The sequence below is a fragment of the Pelodiscus sinensis genome, chromosome 2 (assembly GCF_052426305.1).
Source record: "Pelodiscus sinensis isolate ZL-2025 chromosome 2, ASM5242630v1, whole genome shotgun sequence".
In the NCBI taxonomy this organism is placed as follows: domain Eukaryota; kingdom Metazoa; phylum Chordata; order Testudines; family Trionychidae; genus Pelodiscus; species Pelodiscus sinensis.
In genome coordinates this window covers 153,636,131-153,659,385 of record NC_143053.1, presented here as the reverse complement: position 1 = coordinate 153,659,385, position 23,255 = coordinate 153,636,131, and the positions used below count along the sequence as shown (strand labels likewise).

Sequence of the window (23,255 nt, the reverse complement as noted above, 5' to 3'; positions counted from 1 at the left end):
TACCAAATGACTAAAAATTCTATGAGGAAATTTCAAAAAAAGGAAATAGGCCAATAAAAATCAAAATTAGAAAAATGCTTACAACCAGAGTAGAACATACACACACACAAAAAGATGGACAAAGAAGTTCTCAACAGACCCAGCCTTACCTCAGCACCAGACTTCGATGAAACATAAAAATCTGATAAATTATTCATAAGAATGAAATAAAACAGAGCGTGACTTCCGATCCTTTAAACTAAGGAATCTTCAATATTTTTTTCGGTATATGAACCTATAGCAGATTTAAATATTCTCTGTTTTTGTTGATAAATAATTGTGTTGGCATAATATATATATAGAAGTCTATAGTTCTGAATGAGTATCACATAATATTTGGCTTTTAAAAAGCACCATACCAAATCAATGCAACACAGTAAATGGATTAGAAATGGGCTAACTGATTGCTCTGAGTACATAATTGTAAAGGGGATATTTCTAATGATGACTAAAAAGCTCAGTTCTTGGCCCAAAGCTATTCAATATCTCTCTCAATGATCTGGAAGAAAATATAAATTAATTATTGGTAAAGTTTGCCAAAAGCACATGTTGGTGGAGTGATAAATAATTATAAGGACAGGTTAGTTCTACTGAGTCCTCTGGACTGCTTAGTGAATTGGTCTTATTTGTACAACATGCATTTTATTCTAGCCAAATGAATTATTATATACCTAGGAACAAGAATATAGGTCACACACAGACGATCTGGAGCTGTATTTCGGAAAGTAATGACTGAAAGAGTTAGGGCTCATTGTGGATAGCCATCTGAACACAAACTCACACTGTAAAGTTGTGGTTAAGAAACCAAACTTGATTAGTGGGCATATAAAGAGAGTAATATGTATAAGTAAAGGGATGATATTCCCTCTGTATACAGTGAGACTACTATCAGAATAATGTGTCCAATTCTGGTGTCCATACATTGAAAGGGTTTACATACTGTAATCAGCTAGCATTCTCCATCCAAGATGTCTCTACATGCATCCTGTCAGTCAAGTCCCCATGTTCTTAGATGATATGCAGATGAGCCACCTTCTTCTGCAACTCTCTGACCTGTTCCTATAGGGGCTCCACCAATAGACACCTCTCATATCAGGGGTTTGTGTTGGCAGGGCCATGAAGGACACAATCCCAGATGGTCATGACCAGGTCCTAGGTGGAAGCCTCCAAGTTCAGGATACCTGTTGGGGGTGAATGGGAAGGGAAACCAATGCAAGGAGAGGAAGTGTGAGCAGTGGCATTGGTGATATGCTATTTTCCTCCTCTTCCTTTTTTAGAGCATCCACAAATTAAGTAAAGGGAAAAACAAAAGCTCACCACCAATACACAACCCAACATCCCAGTACAGTAATACTACCTTATTCTCCCAGTTGCCTTCATCTTATTAGCCATGTGCATCTTGCATATGTTTAGGATTAAAATGCTTGACATGTTCCAAAGGAAAAAAAAACATTCTAAGCACTTAAGACCACTGACTTTTTGGGATGACAAGCAAGAAGCTGTTGAGTGCCTAGGAGGAATTTTCTGCCCTCTCAATAGTCTTTCTCTAGGCAGCTATATACCTATGCTTAAGATTTTCATGACAGCTAAGGATTTATCCATAAACTTCCACTTAAAATTAATGGGACCTGTGTGACTAAATCAACCTGTATCTATTGAATGTGTATAGGCAAAGTAATTGTTATTAACTATTACCATTTCCAGAGAAAAATCTAACTTAATTAGGATAATTACATCAATTATTAATTACATAAATTACATAATTATTGGCATCAATTAATGATGACTAGAAACAAGCCAATTATGGACATCTTAAAGAAAACAAACCTAATTTAAAATGACTTACTATGTAAAACAGTATTTTTCTTGTTGTTTACAGTTAGTGGGAAAAGGTAGCTTACCGTATTTTCCGGCGTATAAGGCGACTGGGCGTATAAGATGACCCCCTAATTTTCTAGTTAAAAGATAGGTTTTCGTCTTATACTCGCCGTATAAGACTACCCCCCCTTAAGAGGCCAACCGGCAGCGCCCCAGCACCCCTCCGCCTCCCCGGCTTTGCTCCCGGTGTCCCTGGTCTGCTGGAGACGGTCCCCAGCAGACCAGGGGCACCGGGAGCAAAGCCGAAGCGGCAGCGGGGTGCCACACTTCTGAGGCTTTGCTCTGGCACAGCCTCAGAGGCGCGGGACCCTGCCCCGCTGCTGGAGCCCCTCCGCGGCTTTGCTCCGCGTCTTCCTGGTCTGCAGACCAGGGAGACGTGGAGCAGCTTTTCTCGCCCCGGAGTACACGGGCAGCGGGACCGCGAGGTCCCGCAGTCTGTGTCCTCCGGGGCGAGAAAAGCCCCGTTCCTACCTGCAAGTCGGGGACTGCCTGTATACCCGGCGTATAAGACGACCCCTGATTTTTGGGGGATGTTTTTTAGCATAAAAAGTCGTCTTATATGCCGGAAAATACGGTACATGAATAGCAACCAACACAATTGTAGTTATGACAAGAGAATAGCAACTACAGCCTACCATCAGTTATCCTCTTCATTAAAAAAAATCAAAAAAAGAAATAATTGATTAAATCCCAGCCCTAGGTTTTGTGGGCTATACACAGGGGGTTATTTGTTGTTACCAATCTATTGCTTTGCAGACTCTTCAGAAATTTCCTGCAGTTGTACCAGTTCCTGAAAGTCTCTGGCCAGAAAAATACTTGATTCATATCCATGGCCTATGCCAAGTTATGGAGCAGAGTCAGTTTGTCTCTAAAATAATAAACAAAGGCTATGGAAAGCTGTAACTCAAGAGGGGAGAAAGACCTGAGCAAACAATAAATGTGATGTCAGAGCTGTATCATGGTTCAATTTTTACCAAAACATTTCTACAGGAATGGAAGCTCTCAAAATTCAACCAGGCTAAATAATTAAGCCCCCTTTAAGGAAACTGAGTTATTGTTTCAGCTCTTTTCTTTGTTGGGAATGCATCCAAGCGGTTTTACTTATTAAACTTCAAATCCAAATTTTGCTCTACTTCAAACAATTTTTATACAAGGAGATTTTATTCCAACATCCTGTCCTACTTTCTCAAAACTTGGCCTCCAACATTTTTCTTACTGATTTACACTCCACTTCTTGGCATCGCAAATATCCCCTTTGGGCTGTAGTCCTTGATACTGAATTGGTTGGGTCTCTCTGGAGTTCCACTACCCAGAGACAATGGGAAGTCTCACTCCAAAGGGTCTGACAGGCAGCCTCCTGGCTTCTGTTAGTTACCCAGACACCTCCAGAAATGCCCCTTGGTTGTTGGGGACCCAATGTGGATCTTCTGTAGTTGCCATGACCATTTCTGCACTCTAATTACTGGCTTCAATCTTGTATGGATTTGGATCTTGCTTCCTGACCCAGACCTAAAACCCAATTCAGTCTCAACCCCAATCTGGAACTCGACTATAAACTTCATTGCTGCTTTTGGCCTCTGACTTGACATTACTCCAACCATTGTCAAGATCCTGACAGTGCCTTTCTAGAATGTTACATTCAGCTACACTCAGACCTCTAAAGATCAGGGGACAAAGTAATGCAACATGCACACCACCTCCACCTTCTTTCTTGCCAGTTCATGCCCAGTGTAAATTAGGGAAAGCCAGGGAGAAGTGGGAAGGACATGGGACTGTGAGGAGCATGTACTTCAGTTTGAGGCAGGAAGAGCGCCTGGAGATGCAGTGTCCTTATGCCTGATGTGGTCTAGTGTATGGGGAGGGGCTTTGTACAACCATCTGAATAATGTATGGTTCAGAGAAGTGAAATGCAAAGTTCTGTGCTAAATGAGAACACCCCACAGAAATAAATATAGCCTAAAATGATAGTGCTGAGAGGCGTGAACTGCTCCATTCACTTCAGGGGCATTTTCTTTCCCCTTCTGTGATCTCAGTGTGTGGAGGGCCATGCCATGCATGGAACAGGCCAGTTTGCTGCTATCCATCTTGATGTCAGCACTGTGGGAACAGGTTTAGAATGAGGGACAATAGTGGATGAAGGAGGGAAAGAGAACAGGACTGTGGTAAATTTTAGAGGAAAAGCTGAAGCCCTTCCTTTTATTCTCCACTGAACAACTTTGACTCTTTCTTTGCCTCCCCACATTCTCCTACACTCATCAAACCTCACCTTTCCTCTAGGAGCAGAAGCACCCAGCATGAGGCACAGCAAACTGCAACAGAATCTGAGTAAGCAGGTGGATTTTAAAGCACCTAGAACAGCCATCTTTTTTAAAATAAGAAATTTAAAAGTTAAGTACAGCAGAGTTGCTGCTCCCCTTTAATTCAGTAGAGTAATAATGGCCAGACTATGACCTTCCCAACTCTGGCCATGGTCCAGTGACTGAAGCCAGAAATTAACTTTCTTCCTAGTGTTGTATATCACTCATTCACCTGTTAAATTAGATTGCAAAGCAACATTCTTTGGTGTAGGGACCATGGCCACGTAGGTGTTTGTACAATTTCTAATATGAACCTTCAGCCTCATGGGGCGTCTAGGCTCTAGCACAAAATCATTACAGTTATATTTTAATGTATTCAGTAATTAAACTGTACGAGTCACATCACAATAAAAGGACAGAATTAGTGTTACTAACATGAAGCTAGAATTCTTCAAAATTGCAGTTTTGTATAGGACTGAACTCCAAAGGTCAACATTAACGAAGTCAATCTTGAAGTCAAGAATAGAAAAGTTAAGGTTTAGTGGGCAAACATATCTTACTCCTAAATATGTCTAAATCATACTATTTCTATAATGCAAAATGTGCTGTAATATCCTCTTGCACTGAATATACCTCTCCGAGGGAGGGAACTCAAGTCACTAGGAAAAGGCAAATGTTAGTAATGGGGGAGTCGATCATTAGAAACAGACAGCTGCGTTTCTGATGACAGGGAGAACTGTATGGTGACTTGCCTACCTGGAGCAAAGGTTGCAGATCTCTTGAGACATCTAGATTGATTGGTTGTGTAGTGCTGGGAAGGAGCCAGTGGTCATGGTACACTTAGGTACCCATCACATAGGGAAGGGTAGGAGAGAGGTTCTGGAGGCCAAATTTAGGCTGCTAGGAAAAAAATAGAAATTCAGGGGCTCTTTGGTAGCATTCTCTGAAATGCTTCCAGTTCTACACACAGGGCTGGGTGGGTGTCGAGAGGAGGGGTTTAGATTCATTAGAAACTGGAGAAATGTTTGGGATAGGGGAGCCTATATAGGAAGGATGGGCTCTACCTAAACCAAAATGGAACAAGACTGTTGGCACTTAACATTAAAAAGGTAGTAGAGCAGTTTTTAAACTAAGGGCTGGGCAAAAGTCGATGGGTGTGGAGGAGCACATGGATCGGACAGAGACATCTCTTAGGGGAGGGTCTATTAATAGAAATTCTCTATGTTCTAGTCAGGAGGAGAGGATGGAAGTATGGGTATGATCAGATGAGACACAATCAAATGAAAGCATCTAACACATCAGGTAATGACAGACAGATAAATAGTGAACATTTTTAAGTGCTTATACACAAACGCTAGATGACTAAATAATAACATAGGTGAACTAGAGTGCCTCATATTAAAGAAGGATATTGATATAATAGGCATCATAAAAACTTGATGGAATAAGGACCATCAATGGGACACAGTCATACCCGGGTACAAAATATATCAGAAGGACAAAACAGGCTGTGTTGGTGGGGAAGTGGCACTATACGTGAAAGAAAATGTCGACTCAAATGAAATACAAATCTTAAATGAGCAAAATGTTGCATAGAATCTCTATGGATAGTAATTCCATGCTCCAATAATAAGAATATAGCAGTAGGGATCTATTATCAACCATCTGACCAGGACAGTGACAGTGACTATGAAATGCTAAGGGAGATTAGCGAGGCTATCAAAATAAAAACTTCAATAATTATAGTGGGGGATTTCAACTATCCCCACATTGACTAGTACACGTCACCTCAGGACGGGATGCAGAGATAAAAATTTTTGATATCTTAAATAACTGCTTCTTGGAGCAGTTGGTTCTGGAACCCACAAGGGGAGAGGAAATTCTTGACTTAGTCCTAACTAGAATGCAGGATCTGGTCTAAGAGGTAAATATAACTTGACCACTTGGAAATAATGACCATAATATAATAAAATTTAACATCCCTGTGGTGGGAAAAACTCCTCAACAGCCTAACACTGTTGCATTTAATTTCAGAAAGGGGAACTACATGAAAATGAGGAGGTTAGTTAAACAGAAACTAAAAGGTACAGTGACAAAAGTAAAATCTCTGCAAGCTGCATGGAAACTTTTCAAAGACACCATAATAGAGATCCATCTTAAATGTATACCCCAAATTAAAAAAATAAATTAGTAAGAGAACCAAAAAAGTGCCACTGTGGCTTAACAACCGAGTAAAAGAAGTGTGAGATAAAGTGGATGTCAAATCCTAGTGAGGAAAACAGAAAGGAGCATAAACGTTGTCAAATTAAGTGTAAAAATACAATAAGAAAAGCTAAGAAGGAGTTTGAAGAATAGCTAGCGAAAAATTGAAAAAGTAATAGTAAAATGTTTTTTAAGTACATCAGAAGCAGGAAGCCTGCTAAACAACCAGTGGAGTCCTTGGATAACCGAGATACTAAAGGAGTTCTCGAAGATGATAAAGTCATTGCGGAAAAGATAAATGAATTCTTTGCTTCAGTCTTCACAGCTGGGGATATTGGGGAGATCCCCAAACCTGAGCCATTGATTTTAGGTGACAAATCTGAGGAATTGTCCCAGACTGAGGTGTCATTAGAGGAGGTATTGGAACAAATAGATACACTTAACAGTAACAAATCACTGTGACCAGATGGCATTCACCCAAGAGTTCTGAAAGAATTCAACTGTGAAATTGCAAAACTATTAACCGTGGTTTTTAACCTATCCTTTAAATCAGCTTCTGTAACTAATGACGGGAAGATAGCTAACATGACGCCAATATTTAAAAAGGATTCTAGAGGTGATCCTGGCAGTTAAAGACTGGTAAGTCTAACGTCAGTACCGGGCAAGTTAGCTGAAAGTATAGTAGCGTATGTCTACACTAGCCTCCTAGTTCGAACTAGGGTGGCTAATGTAGGCATTCACACTTGCAAATGAATCCTGGGATTTAAATATCCCAGGCTTCATTTGCATGTTCCCGGGCGGGCGCCATTTTTAAATCCCCTTAGTTCGAACTGACTGCCCGCGGCTACACGCGGCAGTCAGAAATTAATCCGAACTAAGTCCCAAGTCCGTGGGCAGTCAGTTTGAACTAAGGGGATTTAAAAATGGCGCCAGCCCGGGAACATGCAAATGAAGCCCGGGATATTTAAATCCCGGGATTCATTTGCAAGTTTGAATGCCTACATTAGCCACCCTAGTTCGAACTAGGGGGCTAGTGTAGACATACCCTCAAAGAATAAAATTGTCAGACACAAAGATGAACATAATTTGTTGAGGGAAAGTAATATGGTTTCTGTAAAGAGAAATTGTGCCTTTCTTTGAAGGGATCAGCAAACATGTGGACAAGGGGGATCCAGCGGATATAGTATTCTTAGATTCCAAGAAAGACCTTAACAAGGTTCCTCACGAAAGGCTTTTAAGTAAAGTAAGTTGTCATGGGATGAGAGGGAAGATCCTTTCATGGATTGATAACTGGTTAAAAGACAGAAAACAAAGGGTAGGAATAAATGGTAAGTTTTCAGATTGGAGAGGGGTAACTAGTGGAGTCCGCCAAAGGTCTGTCCTGGGACCCATACTATTCAACTTATTTATAAATGATCTAGGGAAACCGGTAACAGTGAGGTGGCAAAATTTACAGATGAATCCAAACTGCTCAAGATGGTTAAGACCAAAGCCGACTGTGAAGAGCTTCAAGATGATGTCACCAAACTAAGTGATTGGACAACAAAATGGCAAATGAAATTTAATGTTGATAAATGTAAAGTAATGCACACTGGAAAACACAATCCCAACTATATATACAATATGATGGGATCTTGGAGTCATTGTGGATAGTTCTCTGAAAACATCCACTCAGTGTGCAGCGGCAGTGAAAAAAGCAAATAGAATGTTAGGAGTCATTAAAAAAGGGATAGAGAGTAAGACAGAGAATATCTTATTGCTTCTATATAAAACCATGGTACGCCCACATCTTGAATACTGCGTACAGATATGGTCGCCTCAGCTCAAAAAAGATATGGTGGCATTGGAAAAGGTTCAGAAAAGGGAAACAAAAATGATTAGGGGTTTGGAACAGGTCCCATATGAAGAGAGATTAAAAAGACTTTGACTTTTCATCTTACAACAGAGGAGACCAAAGGGGGATATGACAGAGGTCTATAAAATTATGACTGGTATGGGAAAAATGATTAAGGAAAAGTTATTTACTTATTCCCACAATATAAGAACTAGGGATCATCAAATGAAATTAATAGGCAGCAGGTTTAAAACCAACAAAACAAGTTTCTTTACTCAGCACACAGTCAAACTGTGGAACTCCTTGCCAGAGGATGAAGTGAAGGCTAGAACTTTAACATGGTTCAAAAAAGAGCTAGATAGATTCATGGAGGTTAGGTCCATCAATGGCTATTAGCTAGCATGGATAGGAATGGTGTCCCTAGCCTCTGTTTCTCTGGAACTGGGGGACAGGGAGGGATCACGTGAAGATTGCCTGTTGTGATCCCTCCCTCTGGGGCATCTGGTATTGACCCCTGTCAGCAGACAGGATACTGGGCTAGATGGACCTTTGGTCTGACCCAGTACGGCCGTTCTTATGTTCTTAATAGGGTTAACTGCTCCCTGAGCACCCTGTTATGCAAAGGTGTAGACAGACATCCATGTCATCACTTTGCAGATCTCTGAGATGGGGTATCCTTAGAGAAGGCAACAGATGAAGAGATTTGTTTCATATAATTTTATTCTGGTTTATACCTGTTGCAACAATAATTTCAAAGGGGTTGAGAATGGTACAAGTTGGGGCAAAAAACTGCCCATCTTTAGTTTCCACCTTCACTAAGAAACAAAAGTAATCATGTTCTGAAACCTGCAACATTTGATCTTTTAGAACCTACAGTTAAAAGTATTATAGACTTATGCTTTGCTCTGCTTTGAAAATTTACTGTGATACTAACACCTTGGCTGCATCTAGACTGGCAAGTTTTTCCGCAAAAGCAGTTGCTTTTACAGAAAAATTTGCCAGCTGTCCACACTGGCCGCTTGAATTTCCGCAAGAACACTGACGATCTCATGTAAGATTGTCAATGTTCTTGCGGAAATACTATGCTGTTCCCATTCGGGCAAAAGCCCTTCTTGCGAAAATGCTTTTGCGCAAGAGGGCCAGTGTAGACAACGCGGTATTGTTTTGTGCAAAAAAGCCCTGATCGCGAAAATGGCGATCGGGGCTTTCTTGCTCAAAACCGTATCTAGATTGGCACGGACGCTTTTCCGCAAAAAGTGCTTTTGTGGAAAAGCGTCCGTGCCAATCTAGACGCTCTTTTCCGCAAATGCTTTTAACTGAAAAACTTTTCCGTTAAAATCATTTGCGGAAAATTATGCCAGTCTAGACGTAGCCTAACTGTTCAACTTTATTACACCCCAATCTGTAGACAATAACATTCTCAGTTTAAAAAAAAAAAAGAGAAAAATTATTACAGATGCAGATTGTATGCATGCAAGGCTGGGTACATAGAAGATTTTTTAGGATTCCCAAATGTTAGGTCCTTTATGGTAACAGTAAAAAGGACTGATGTCCAATAAGAATGTACCAACTACTTGCATCTCTTAAAAAGATAATATAATGCAATAAGAAGCTACAGCTGGCACACTTTTCCCATTTTCCTCACATAATTTAGTTCAATACTGGCAGCTTAAATAGCTTGGGGGGAGAGGGGACCTGAGAACTAATTTAAGTCAGAAATGGCAACATGCAAATACAAAAGATAAGACATTGAAAAGAGACATGGTGCCAGGAGGTCTTCTAATGCACAAAATAGATTCAGCATTTGAAAATTCCTGAAAAGTGGGTCTTTCCCTTAGTTCTTTTGTTCACAAGTATCCAGTGTTGATCATACTCCTTTAGCACCAAAAGGCTGTGTCGGGGTGGGCAAAAGGGCCTCCGTGGGCTGAATCCAGCCCAAGAGGGTTGATCCAACCCACAGAAGTCCTGCCACTCCCTACCCCCAGGCCAATCATGGCCTAGGGACCAGGGAGTGCATGGTGCTTAGAGTCAACCCTGGTGTTTTGACTAAGCACTGTACGCCAGAAGGCAGGCAGAGAGACACTTTGCACTCCCCTGGCTGTGCGCTCCTTGCAGGATTGGGGCAGGGCGGGAAGAGACTTTGCATACTCCCTTCACCCCCAAGTTCTGATTGGCTTGGGGGAGAGGCACGCAAAGTCTCCTCCCACCTCCAGGGGCGCGGGTGCCTAGAGGGAACCACCAGCTGTTCAGAACAGCTAGCAGTTCTCTCTGTGAGGGGGCACGGGCAAAGACCTCACATGCTCCCCCACCCCCAGACCACTCAGGACCTGTGGGCAGGAAAGCATGAAGCATCCTGGCCCTACCCCTTCTGCCTGAAGGCCTGGGGCCATTTGAAAAATTTCTGAAGTAGCCCCCCGGTCAAAGATTATTGCCCACCACTGCTCTATGTCAACTGGTCCAAATAAATCTGGGGTATAATTCACTGGAGTGTGAACTACTCAGTCTGTAAATCCCATTGTTTATATTAACAAATTGGCCTCCACTCAGCAGAAAACACACAATGTTAAAGGTTATAATTCATTTCCTATAGGATCTGGCTCCAAAATGTAATATAAAGAGGTCTCACAATAACATGGTATATTTTTGATTATCAAAAATGGACATTTATTTGTGTTGGTACCCAATTAAAAAGGAGTTAGATTAGTACTGATCACGGACACTCCTCTTGCATGGATACACAAGAGAAAATAGACTGGTTTTAAGTAATTTGAAGAAGTTACTTTAAGATCTTCTCAGTAAGGGTACCTCTAGACTACATGCCTCTGGCAACAGAGGCATGTAGATTAGACTACCCGGCATAGGAAAATGAAGCAGCGATTTAAATAATCTCCACTTCATTTAAATTTACATGGCTGCCGCGCTGAGCCAATCAGCTGTTTGTTGGCTCAGAGAGGTAGTCTGGACACTCCGCGGTCGACATCAAAGGCATTTGTCGACCTCCCAAGTATGCCTCCTGGGATGAGGCATACCTGGGAGGTCGACAAATGCCTTTGATGTCGACCGCGGAGCATCCAGACTACCTCGCTGAGGCGACAAACAGCTGATCGGCTCAGTGCGGCAGCCATGTAAATTTAAATGAAGCGGCAATTATTTAAATCGCCGCTTCATTTTCATATGCCGGGTAGTCTAATCTACATGCCTCTGTTGCCAGAGGCATGTAGTCTAGATGTACCCTAACTGTGTATGCACTGTTCACCACATCCTGTAATTTGGGAGCCTTTTGATGACTGCTTTATGAAAAGAGGTTACATTTGCTAAAAATGTCTGTATCAAATATATAAATATACATAGCCAAACACTACTGGCCTAACCAAACTGGAATATTGCAAGCTTAATCTTCAGCCCCCACATTTTTAAAGATGAAAGGAACCACAAAGGCTGTATTTGACCATTTCTCTTTTATGGTCAGGTGAAATGCTCTAAAAGTGTACAGCTCTCAAATGATTTTTCAGGGGGTCAGTGGCTCCCAACCCCAAAAAAGATTACCCACCCCTGCCGTAGAGAGTTACTGTACTGTATCTATTTGAACATTTACATCCAGGAATCTACTCAAATTTACCATAATGCTTATTCAGTTCAACTATGCTATCATTCAATCATTAACAAAGGCCCAGACTTTTTTCAAACATTCAGAATAGATTTTTATTTCAAAGCATATTAAACATTGTGTTTACAAAGGACTCTGTTAGTCATACAATATTGTGTTAAAAGCTTGTAATAGCTGCTACATGAAACCTATTTACTAGGAAACAATGTTCCGAGTAGTCAAAAATAAAATAAGTTTTTTAAATAATTATTCAGTCTACTCAAGAATTCTTATCAATAGCAACTGATATTTCTTGTTCCACTATAGATGGCAACAGGGGCTCTCTTTTCAAATGATACAAGCAGTAACAATTACTATAAAATGCCAATCCAGATATTATTACTTTGGAATATAATTCTTATTCTGAAGATGCATCATGTTAATTGACACACAATGGGTAGTAGAAGTTACTTTTCTAAATCCTTACAAATAATTTGAAATAGGAATGCATACCTCAAGTCAGGGACAATAACTGATGGTTAGTAATTCAAAAGATTTATGGTGATATTAACCAAACTAGTACTGGAATTCAATGTTACACAATTTCTTTGGGTTTAGTTGTAACCAAACATGTACAGAAAAGAAGCTGTGTTGCCCTCCTATCAATACACCAAATATTGGTGAGTATATATATATGCTAATTGCTTAGCTCTTACTCAGTTAAACACAAAGACTTAACTTTTACTGAATGTTGCAGAGTAATGTTTTATTACATTTTTAAAAAGGTGAACATTTGACTGAATTTGGTGCATGTGAAATACATCAGACTGACACTGGAGACTGAAGACATCCATCCACAGAAAAAATAAGTCACAGGCAGTAAGAATGCAATAATGTTCCCTGATGCTGCTTTGACAAGGTACTTCTAGAAGAGAGGTGCTCTGTGCTGAGACTAGCAGCAGAGAGGCCAACTATAGAGGTTTTGTTTATTATTTCAGCACTGACTCCTGAATGTCAATTTGGTTTTTTTTCATTTAACAGACTTTTGTTTTGATGTAACTCTGTATCATGCTGTAACATTGTGACTATGTCAAAGCCTTCCACAGTTATTGGTAAAAATGGAAGTTATTTTTACCAGAAGTCCAGTGTTATAGTTCACCCTGATCCAGTGATGAGAAAATAAAAACAAAGACAAAGGCCACTATTAAAACAGTTTTAAATTCAACATACTGAAAACCCATCGTAGATATACAATGAATGTATTCCAATGGAAAGGTGCAAGATCGGAATATTTTCCTATCCCACCTGCTTTAATTCCAACACGACTCTAAATGCTTCCATCTTCAGTACCAGAATACAAGCATTTAAATGTGCGCTTAAGTCCTTCCCTAGTTTAGGGAAGCTCTGAAGCATACATGTGGCTTTAATATGGACTAAAATGGAATTTACTTAAAATGTTGTCCTAAAGAGAAATGCTCTCTGAATTTTGGAACATATTTTACAAAAAAGACAAAGCAATTAACTCCAATTCTAGTAGTTCATAAAAGATACCAGGTAATAAAATGTTAAACTAAGTGGGGGAGGAAAAAACCCAACAACATTGGGGATTTGAAGGCCTAGCATTTCATGACCTACTAAGGCTAGAAATGCTATGGTAGACCAGTGCAAATACAGGTTGAACCTCTCTTGTCCAGGACTCTCTGGCCCAGCAACAATTGTGGTCCAGCAAGACCACGAATATTGCTAGACCAGAGAGCCCCTGGACTAGAGGGCTGGGTGGCCATGGGGGTTGACTGTGGCAGCCCTTGCGGCTCTGAGGAGTGAAGCCCCAGGACCTCCAGAGAAGCGTATCCACAGCAGCTCCAGGGGTCCTGGGTAGTGAATCTGCAGAAGCCCTGGTAGCCCCAAGGAGCAGAACCCCGGTGGCTCTGGGGAGCAGAGCCATGGCTGCTATGGCAGCCCTGGAGCTGGGAAGCCGTGGCAGCCCCGGGATAATGGGGTCCAGCAGCCTCGCACAGCAGAACCCCGGCAACCCCAGAGCCATAGCAGCCTCAGCACTCTGGAGCTGTGGCAGTGTTAGTGTTTGAGAGCCGCGGCAGCTCAGGGACAGTGGGGTCCCAGAAGTTGCTGGTCACTGGAGCTATGGTAGCCCCGAGGGTGAGTGGAGCCTGATGGCCCCAGGGGACTGGCCAGCAGAGCTGGGAGCTGGTAGCCTGGGGGCAAGGGAGCTCCACTTGGTCTACCGATGGACCCTGGGAGAACCCAGAGACCTGTTAGCAAAGGGATGGAATTGACCTTCCCTGGTCTGGCAAACTCCCTCATTTGGAACCAGTCGTGTCTACTCTTTGAAGTACAGATTGAACAGGCTATAAATACTAGTTCTTGAGCTGTTACTAAAAAGACTAACAATGACTTGTTTTGTACCACTATTACATCCGAGCAGTTTACTTAGTCACCTGACAGCTGCTCCCCAGTCTCTACCTATTTATTGTATACCTTATACAGATAAGTTCTAGAAAATGTTTATATTCACTATTTATAGGCAACAAACATTTCATTACTAGGTAACACTAAAGAAAATTTGTATTAAAAATAATCTGAAGAAAAACAGGTGGATCATATTTATGCACTTTTGTTTTAAAAAAACCAACTAATGTGGAATCCTTGAATACCATCATTACTTCTGGGATTACTACTGATTTTTAAAAACACTTAGCTCATTTTTCATGCTTCCAAATATTGTCATATATTTCCTGTTTTACCTTCAAAAAAATACTTGTGGACATTCATTGTAAGGCATGAAGGAACTTGACTAAATCTGACAATAAGAAACAATGCCACATTAAAGATTAAATCCACATGACTTTAAAAGCTTCAAGCCATTTTATTTCACAGAAATCTTGGGAATGAAAGGGAACTGCATTGCTACATTTTGTAATTCACTGGAGTGCCAAAAGAGGAAGAGAAAACACTGTTTTTATTCTCAAAGTAAACCAAATCAGAAAAGGGAGCTCTGGAGAAGATCCATCTGTAGGTTTAAGGAATGTCAACAGTAACTGGAAGAGAGGAAATCATTATTTTCTGTTATGACTACAGGCATCCCTGAAATTGTCTACAGAAAATTAAATGCAGTTTTCAATATTAAATAAGGTCTGTGAAATTTAATTGAAAATACACATCTTTAATGCAAAGACATTAAAATATAGTCTAACTTCAGAGTTGTTACCATGAGTCCAGCATTGTGCTCTGCAGTGAGGGGGACTATGTGTAAACAGGTATTCTCATAGTACTAACAGTCAATATTTTATGAAGGAAGTGGTGGGCCATTCTGCCATGCATGGATGCAAAGTGCCATCTTGGACTCTTGCATCATGGTGTCCTTCCAGCTCCAGTGTACAAATAAGTCTGCTGGGGTGGCAGCCTTAATAAGTAGCCTAATAACCATAGTGCTAGGGATTAGCATTGCGGCAACTTTATCTGAGAAGATAAGGAGTTTAACCTGAACTATGACCAGAATTTTCTTTTACATTTTTAAAAGGTGTTGTTGTTCAATTTAGGCTCAGCCTTTTAAAAAGACGATTTAACATTTTTGCTGCATTAACATTTTTTGAAAATGAAGATAGCATTCGTTATGTTTATCACAGGAGACAGCAGTTACATTTTCTACAGTTTTTTATTGCGGTCTGCAGTTTTGTAAGAAATTAATGATTTCCTAATCCAATAATTGTTAACTAGAAAAACATGATAGCATCATAGCTGGCAACCTTATGTTGTCATTATTCCACTGCTGAGCACCATCTAAAAATGACTGCATTTCTATTTGCACACACAGTGTTTAATTTGCCTATTATTATAGAAACACTTTATATGGTAATGCTAAGACCACCCAGACTAAATCAAATCTTATTATGCTAGAGGTTATAAATACTGAGTAGAGGGAGGTCCCTATTCAGAATGCCAAAGAGCTGCTCAAAAAGAATTTACACATTTTCCCTGGGATCTTTACACCTGGGTTAAAAAATACTCAATCATGCTTCTTTTCATAAAAAAGTATCACACCTTGAATTATTCTCTCTTTCCCTCTCTCTCTTGCCTTTTAAAGAACAGCATGGATAAAATAATTTTTAAGTTGCTGGAAAGCTGACTTTAAAAATATTTCCAATTTTGTATGTTTTCATATATGAAAACGGATTTATTAAAAGTGAAAATGTGCAGGCTATTAGTTACTAGTAACAATTTTTTTTACACTAACAGACTAACAATGAGTCACATACTAGATAGTCAAGGAAGGTATACATTTACATAAGTCTGATAATATGGAAATAATTGACATCACAAGTTCAGTAACCCAGGAATATGGAAGATCAGGTTACAAATGAACATGCTGTCTAATGTAGAAAACACAATCTTTAATAGTGACAAAAAAGCAGCAAGGGAAAAGTGTAAGTATTATTGAAGCTTAAGGATTCTTGATAGTTGCATGCATTCTTCTCTCAAGTGACAACCCTCTTCAAAAGCTGCCTGGGTACCCAATGACTTGATAAATCAAAACAGATTCATAAGGTTGCTCAGCACAATAGAATAAACTAATATAACCAAATGTAGCAATTTCCCAAAAGCAATTATTTTCTATCATTCATATACTAGCCTGTGTACTACAGGAATACTAATACTCTTAGTGAAATCCTGACTTTTTCTGTGTCATTTATGAAACAAAATGTCAAATAATGTAAAGGCTCTAATTTTATTTCACAAAAGCAAGGAAATTCTAAGTTAAAGCCATCACTTCCTTCAAAAATACACACTGTACCTTGAGTTAGCAAGTTTAAGTCAAAGCCTTCCTGCAAAATTTATGAAAGGGTGTCATTCTAGCCTCCAAATTTGTTCCTGTGGTTTTAAGTGTAATAACCCTGTATTTATACATAAGAAGTTTCATGTAAAAAACTGCAGGCACTATTTTTGACTACTTCTCAAAGTTATCTTCTTTAAATATCTGAATGCATAGTGCTCATTAGTTTATTGACAAGTCTACATCAGTACTTCTCTAAGTACTAAACACATTAGACTGCTTTAGAGCACTGTTTAGATGGAAAACTAAAATTCAGTCTTAGAAATATTATATATAAATACATGCAATGTCATATCAAATACCCAATAGTGATCTATAACAACCTCTCACTCTTGGGTTGAACCAGATTCCAGGGTCTAATATATGGAAAGATTTGCACTATCGCTGTTTTATAATGCAAGGAGAGATGAAGTGCATGATATGGCCTGTATTTTGTATAAATCAGAAAAGAAACCCTGCCATAAATTCAAGGTACAATCTATCAGGAATTAAATGGTTTTGCTCTGGTATTACAAACTGTATCTGTCTTTTGAATTTAAGAACTTACACAAAAAATAATTTAAATTACTTTTTTGATGCTAATAAACCACTATTCCAAACCTGCATCAATAACCAAGGCATGGGAAGCCTCAGTGCCACTAAAACTGTAATGTAAGAACAGCAGATCAGGAAAATAGTTCTAATGTACTTGAATTTGGTGCTCAGTACAAAATAAATTTTAGGAATTTGAGGTCTGTCCATCCTGCACTTTTCCGCTCTCCCCACCATCTCATTACATTCTCAATAAATGGGAATTAAAAAAATAGTGTGAACACAATCATTCAGCATCATCTGCCTGGAAATATTTAAGTTCTTTGGTTAAATTTGGCCAAAATCCATTGGGACTTCAGGTATATCATCTTAGATGCATTAAGTTTCATCAGTAAACTAAAACAATAGAATACTAAGTTTAACTGCAAAAGTGAACCCAAGGATTAAATTGTTTTCACAAATACTCCTATTCCACATGAGAATAACCCACACTTGGAACTACCACTCCCTTACAGCAAGAACACGGTTAGTGTATACATAAAGTAAGTTTCATGTTATTTATTGAATGGAGACTGTCACACCTCTCAAAGAAACAGGTGATAATTACACTACATTTTCTTTTAACAGCCGATGCTTCATACCTTTAAAAGTTTTAGCATCTCCACGGGTAAATATACCCTTAGATCAACTAAATATTCCAGCAACAAAAGACTTGGGGGTTAGCTTGTATAAAATTACAAAAAAAATCTAATAATGCTAACTTCCAAAGAAATAAAAGCCAAGGTAGTCATTTCAGCAGATGGTATCCTTGACTCAGTGGATATTACTTGTCCTTCATTTTTATGAAGAAAAATTCTATAAACAAGGCATCTGAACTTTAAGTCTATGTGTTAATATGCAAAGTGATGGGAAGCAGACAGTCTCTCTTGCAAAGGCAAAGTGCTTACTAATATAAGGCCAGCAGATGGGTTTTGCTTTGTTTTTTTAATTGTGCTTCACCGTGAGTTGTAACTAGGCACAGGTGAAAAAGGGACAGAAGGCCATGACTGTTCTGAACTCAATCCAGGTAGAAGAGAATGACAACTTCATGCTGATGAGGTGCAAGATAGCATAAATATCACTCAGTGGCTATTTTCATCTCCTCGGGATTCTCTCTAGATGTCCTGAAAGAAAAAAATTCACTTACTGAGGGAAAGCAAACAAATGCTTTTTCACAACAAAGGAAAAAGAATGATACAATGGATAGCTACAGGAGTAATGTATATTGTGGGACTGCATAAATATGGAAAGCATTATAACACTCACAAAGCAAGACAAATTTACAATGGGCCTATTATTTATTTTTTGTTCATGTGAGCAGCCCCTGTTGGAGATTTTGATATTTTTCATGTACATTAATTGCAGGCTCAAACTCACAATCCCTAATCTTACCTTCCCAATGTTATTTATATCAGTGGTTGCAGTACTATTCTTTAGACTGCTTTAGAAACCACGATCCACTCCCTAAATTTTATTTCCAGAGTATTATAGAATAACCAATTCTTCCTAAACCCCAAAATGAATAGTCATTATTTTTAAAAAGTTTCTTCCTATACAGTCAGTGATTCATTTCACACCACACTAATCTATTACTTACTGGTATATCTGCAAAGGCCATGAAGTTTGTGATGGGGTAGGAACTGAATTTGTTGGACTCACTAACATGGCACTGTATATGTTAGAGGCAACCACCAGAATACAAAGTAGTATGGGTCCTATGATCGCTCCTTCCAATCCAAGGTAATATGCTCCACCAGCTACTGCAAGGCCTGTCAGGTAGGGATGGCCACCTCTGGAATTACAGCACAAGAAGGATAAGTTATTATTTGCTATTATAAAACATTGCTGAATACAGGTTGGACATCCCTGGTCTGGCACCCTTGGGGGCTGATCGGTCCTGAATTAGGGGATTTTCTAGAGATGGGGAGGTCCCTCCCCACATGGCCATGTTGAATGGGGCTCCAGCCCCATCCTGCTGCTGCTGCCTGGCCTGGGCCAGAGCTCTCTAGCTGCCATTGGCCCCACTACTGCTGGGGCTGGAGATCCCTAGCTGCCATGGGGACCAGAGCTGCGTGGCCAGGGCCAGCTCCCCATTACCGCACAGCTGCCGGGGCCAGAACTCCCTGCTGTACCACCCACATCCCCCTCTAGAAAGGGGTTCTGGCTGAGTCGCTGGTTCCCCATAATTGCACTCTTGCCCTACAGCCAAACCTCTCCCTATTCTGGGTCCCTGTGGACTAGAAACTTCCTTGGTCCTGCTGGATCATGGATGTTGCTGGACCAGAGTGTCCCGGTTAAGGGAGGTACAACCTGTAGTATCATCTATAGAAATGTGGATTGATTAGCAAATGTTATTTAGCATATCAAGCGGATATAACTACAGATCACTATCAATGTTGTGAGTACACACATTCTAAGTATTATTAATTAAATTTTGATTTTGGTAATGTCCACAATGTAGTAGACACATTCCATATATTGAAGAAGGGAAGACTTTATTCCAAATATTTGATTCTAGGTAGGCTTCAGATTTTCGAAAGGGAAATGCTAAAGGATTAGCATAAAACCCTTTTTTAAAAAAAAAAGGTTTGAATTACAATTTGTAAAATGGGTCACAATATTTGTCTTCATATAACCTCTTATTACTGAACAATAATTTATCATGTGCTTTCTAACCTTGATATACACTAACAAGAGTAGTTTGTATATTCACAACATTTCATATTCTCTCATTAGAATTAATTTTTATTTGTGGAATGAAACTGGATAAATGAAAGAAAATATCTAAAGCCGTCTAGGTAACATAGGTTTGGGAGCAATCTAGCAACAAATGCTCTCTAAGATTGTAGCAATTGTCTCAAAGATGATGTCCTGAGGTTTGAAGGCCTGGCTATCTCCCCACTTAAAAAAAGAAATGGAAAGGCAGAGGAAGATGCACCAAACCCCCTTTGAACAAGAGTGACAGGACCGACCAGCCACCAGGTCAAGCTTGTAGTTTAAAGTAAGTAATTGACATGCTTTGGTGAAAATGAATATAAAGGAATGAGAATATTGTCTAGTCAGGCACAGTTCTGGCAATTGCTATGAAACTTCTATACACAGTGCCGAAGAGACATGATAGTCTGGACTTATACCACCTCCACTACTGCTGCTCTGATCTTTGGCACTACTGCACAGACTGGGAGCTCAAAACGTAACACACAACTGAGCTTCGCTTGTGACATAAATCAGATCTAATACACAGCAGGGACAGGAGTAAACCATCTGATTATGAGAAGGTGGGATTTAGACATATCTTTTGTTTCTCTCACTAAAAAAAGTCAACTTGTCACTGAATCCTGAGTTCTTTAACTGTACGTTTTCTCCATTGATGTGTCAACTTTTTTTTTTTTGGTTCAGATTGTTAAATTGCATAGGCAGCTGCTGCAAAAAGTTGCCTGATGAGAGAGGACCAATATCAGTTTACACGTTTAGAGAACCCTGCATAACCCAATTATAGTTATTTCTAATGCACTTAATTTAAGATTGTTTTTATTTAATGGGAACAGTAGGGTTTCTGCTCTGACCCTCAGTAAATAAATGTCCATCACAGGCATTTTATGGGAAATAAACATAGCCATCTTACTGCAGGTGAAAAACAAACTTCTAATGAATAAATAAATGAAGTGATTGACCTTTTAATGAGCACTGTCCCTACAAGCATAAATAATCTATCCTAGGAGAACAGTAGTAATTTATACTTCACTTACTGGAACAAATTCACAAGAAAAGCAACTAATGTCATAGTGCGAAGAAACTTAAGACCAGGACCAGTTCTCTCTGCACAGTATCATTACCTGGCCCAGTTGGAGGACTCCAAAAGATTTTAAGACTATGGCAAATCTTGTACTTTCACAGAATTATTACTGCTCTGATTTAATGAACATCCCTAGGTGCATTACATTAAAAATTAAGCTGTTCAAGCATCTTGCTAAAATAATTTAAGGGTCCTAAAAGATTTACAATTGCTCCCAAAGGCAGAGACAGTAGCAGTGCTGAAGAGCATATTTTTATATTTGTACATCACTACGAGCTTGTGATCATTCCTCACGGATATGGATCTCAGAGTTATTTTTGACACCTCCAGACTAGATCACTGCAATGAGCTCTAGTTAGTGTTATACATAGAGGAAGACCACCTGAAAGTTTCAGCTGCCCATTATTCTAGATGCCACTGAAGGGGTTGGATTTCAACTTTACACAGGTTTGGAGTTTTTCTTCTCTCTCAATTATTGAAATCAGGAAGAAGATCAAGCTGACAGGACCAGATTTTTAAAAGATATTTAGGTACCTACAATGGGGGTGAGGTGCCTGTCTGTATCTTTAGGCATCTAAAGATATCTTTAAAAATCTGAATTGTAGTCCTGACATTTTTATGTCTGGTGGTAGGTGCCAGAACATTCTTAAGGAGAGCCCCAGACTTTGGTATTCAGACTTCAGAGAGTAAGTCAATCTCTACATAAAGGGAGTTTGAAAGAAACTTCCACTATGGACTGATTAATCCATAGTTGCCTACTGTTGAGTTTCTTGTGTCTTCCTCTAGGCATCTCGTACTGGTCATTCTGGAGTGAAGATCCTGAATTAGATGAACCATTGGTCTAATTCAATACATATGGCAATTCCTGTGCTCCTATATTTGCTTCCATTCATGCTCAAGCAAAGACAGAATTGGTGGACTTTCAGGGTATGATGTAAGACTTATGTTATACAGACTTTCTGATTGTGTGTTAGAGAGAAGAGTCTCGTGGTAGTACTGATATTCTGAAAAGTTAGATTTATTATTATATGGTCTTATTAAACCTGTTCAGTGTGCTTCAAAACACTGAAAATCCCCACAATAGTTAATAAAGGGAAGAGTGTAATCCAACATTAAAAAACACCTTACTTTGAGAAGTCTGCAGTGAGACACTTACCCTGATATATCCGAGTAGATTGCTGTGTCTACAAAGTATGTTGGCAACAGGTGAAAAACCAAAAGCAAAATGGCTTTGCATCCTTCTCCTTGGGTGAGCCACAGATCTAGAATTGCAGGTACAGCTGCCCAGTATGTTCCCAGGAATGGAACAGCTCCAAGGATTGCTGCCAATGCTAACATAATAGAGTACACCATAAGTCAGATGTTAAGGAGAGAACTGAAAAAATAAACAGTTTACAAAAAAATACTTTGGATGAGATTCTGCCACCTTTGCTGTGAAAACAGCCCATTTAAATCAACAGGTCCACTTGGAATAAGAACAAAAAAGGGTGGCAGATCAGGCATTTGGAATATACAGTTCTTCCTTTTCTTTTTAAACACATCACAGCTAACCTTCTCCAATATTTTGATACTTAAATTCTTTCCACATAAAAAATGATTGATCATGACATCAAAATGGATGGGGGGAAAAAAGCAAGCTGGAGAAACAGTCTTGTCAACCCATGGTAGAAACTTGTATTTTATACACCAATACAGTTGTGATAGGCAATATGTTTTTTTGTTCCCAAATAGTTTTTAATCATAGATAGGACTTGTAATTATGGTTGCCCAACATTTCCCCTTTTTCAAGGCCCTGTTTCCAGTTGCTTATAACTTTGCTAAATTTTAATCATTTCCACTGAAATTGTAGGTGTCATGTGTAAGTCTCAGGAAGTCATTTAAATAAATAAATAAAAAAGCTTCAGCCATTTCCAAGAATGAACCCAAAGTTGACTGACTTAAATGCCTTTGAAAACTGATCAGTTTCCACATGAACTGAGATTTCAAAGGATTTAAGTGCCAAACAAAGAAAGATTCTGTCCTCACTGAGCATGATCTAGACTCTTACAGCACAGGGGTCTCATCTAGACTACGGGGAGCGGTTGAAAGAAGATATGCAAATTCAATTTGCATATCTTCTTCCGATCGCACTTTCAAAAGCAAAGCTTTCAAAAGTGAAAGTAATTAAGACGCGGCTTTTTCGGCAAACTGCCCCCTTTGTCAAA

The 23,255-nt window shown here is 39.5% G+C and overlaps 1 protein-coding gene across 2 annotated transcripts in view; it reads right to left on the bottom strand.

Moving 5' to 3' along the window:
• Positions 1 to 11,926: 11,926 nt before the first annotated feature.
• Positions 11,927 to 23,255, bottom strand: part of TMEM245 (transmembrane protein 245) — a 158,158-nt gene continuing 146,829 nt past the window's right edge. For both annotated transcript variants that reach the window (XM_075921638.2, XM_075921639.2), the window contains 3 exons: positions 22,208 to 22,382; positions 18,853 to 19,047; positions 11,927 to 18,379 (listed from right to left, as the gene is read on the bottom strand). In XM_075921638.2, coding sequence (XP_075777753.1) covers positions 18,334 to 18,379; positions 18,853 to 19,047; positions 22,208 to 22,382 — 416 coding nt within the window. In that variant the 3' untranslated portion in view covers positions 11,927 to 18,333. The remainder of the gene's footprint in view (positions 18,380 to 18,852; positions 19,048 to 22,207; positions 22,383 to 23,255) is intronic.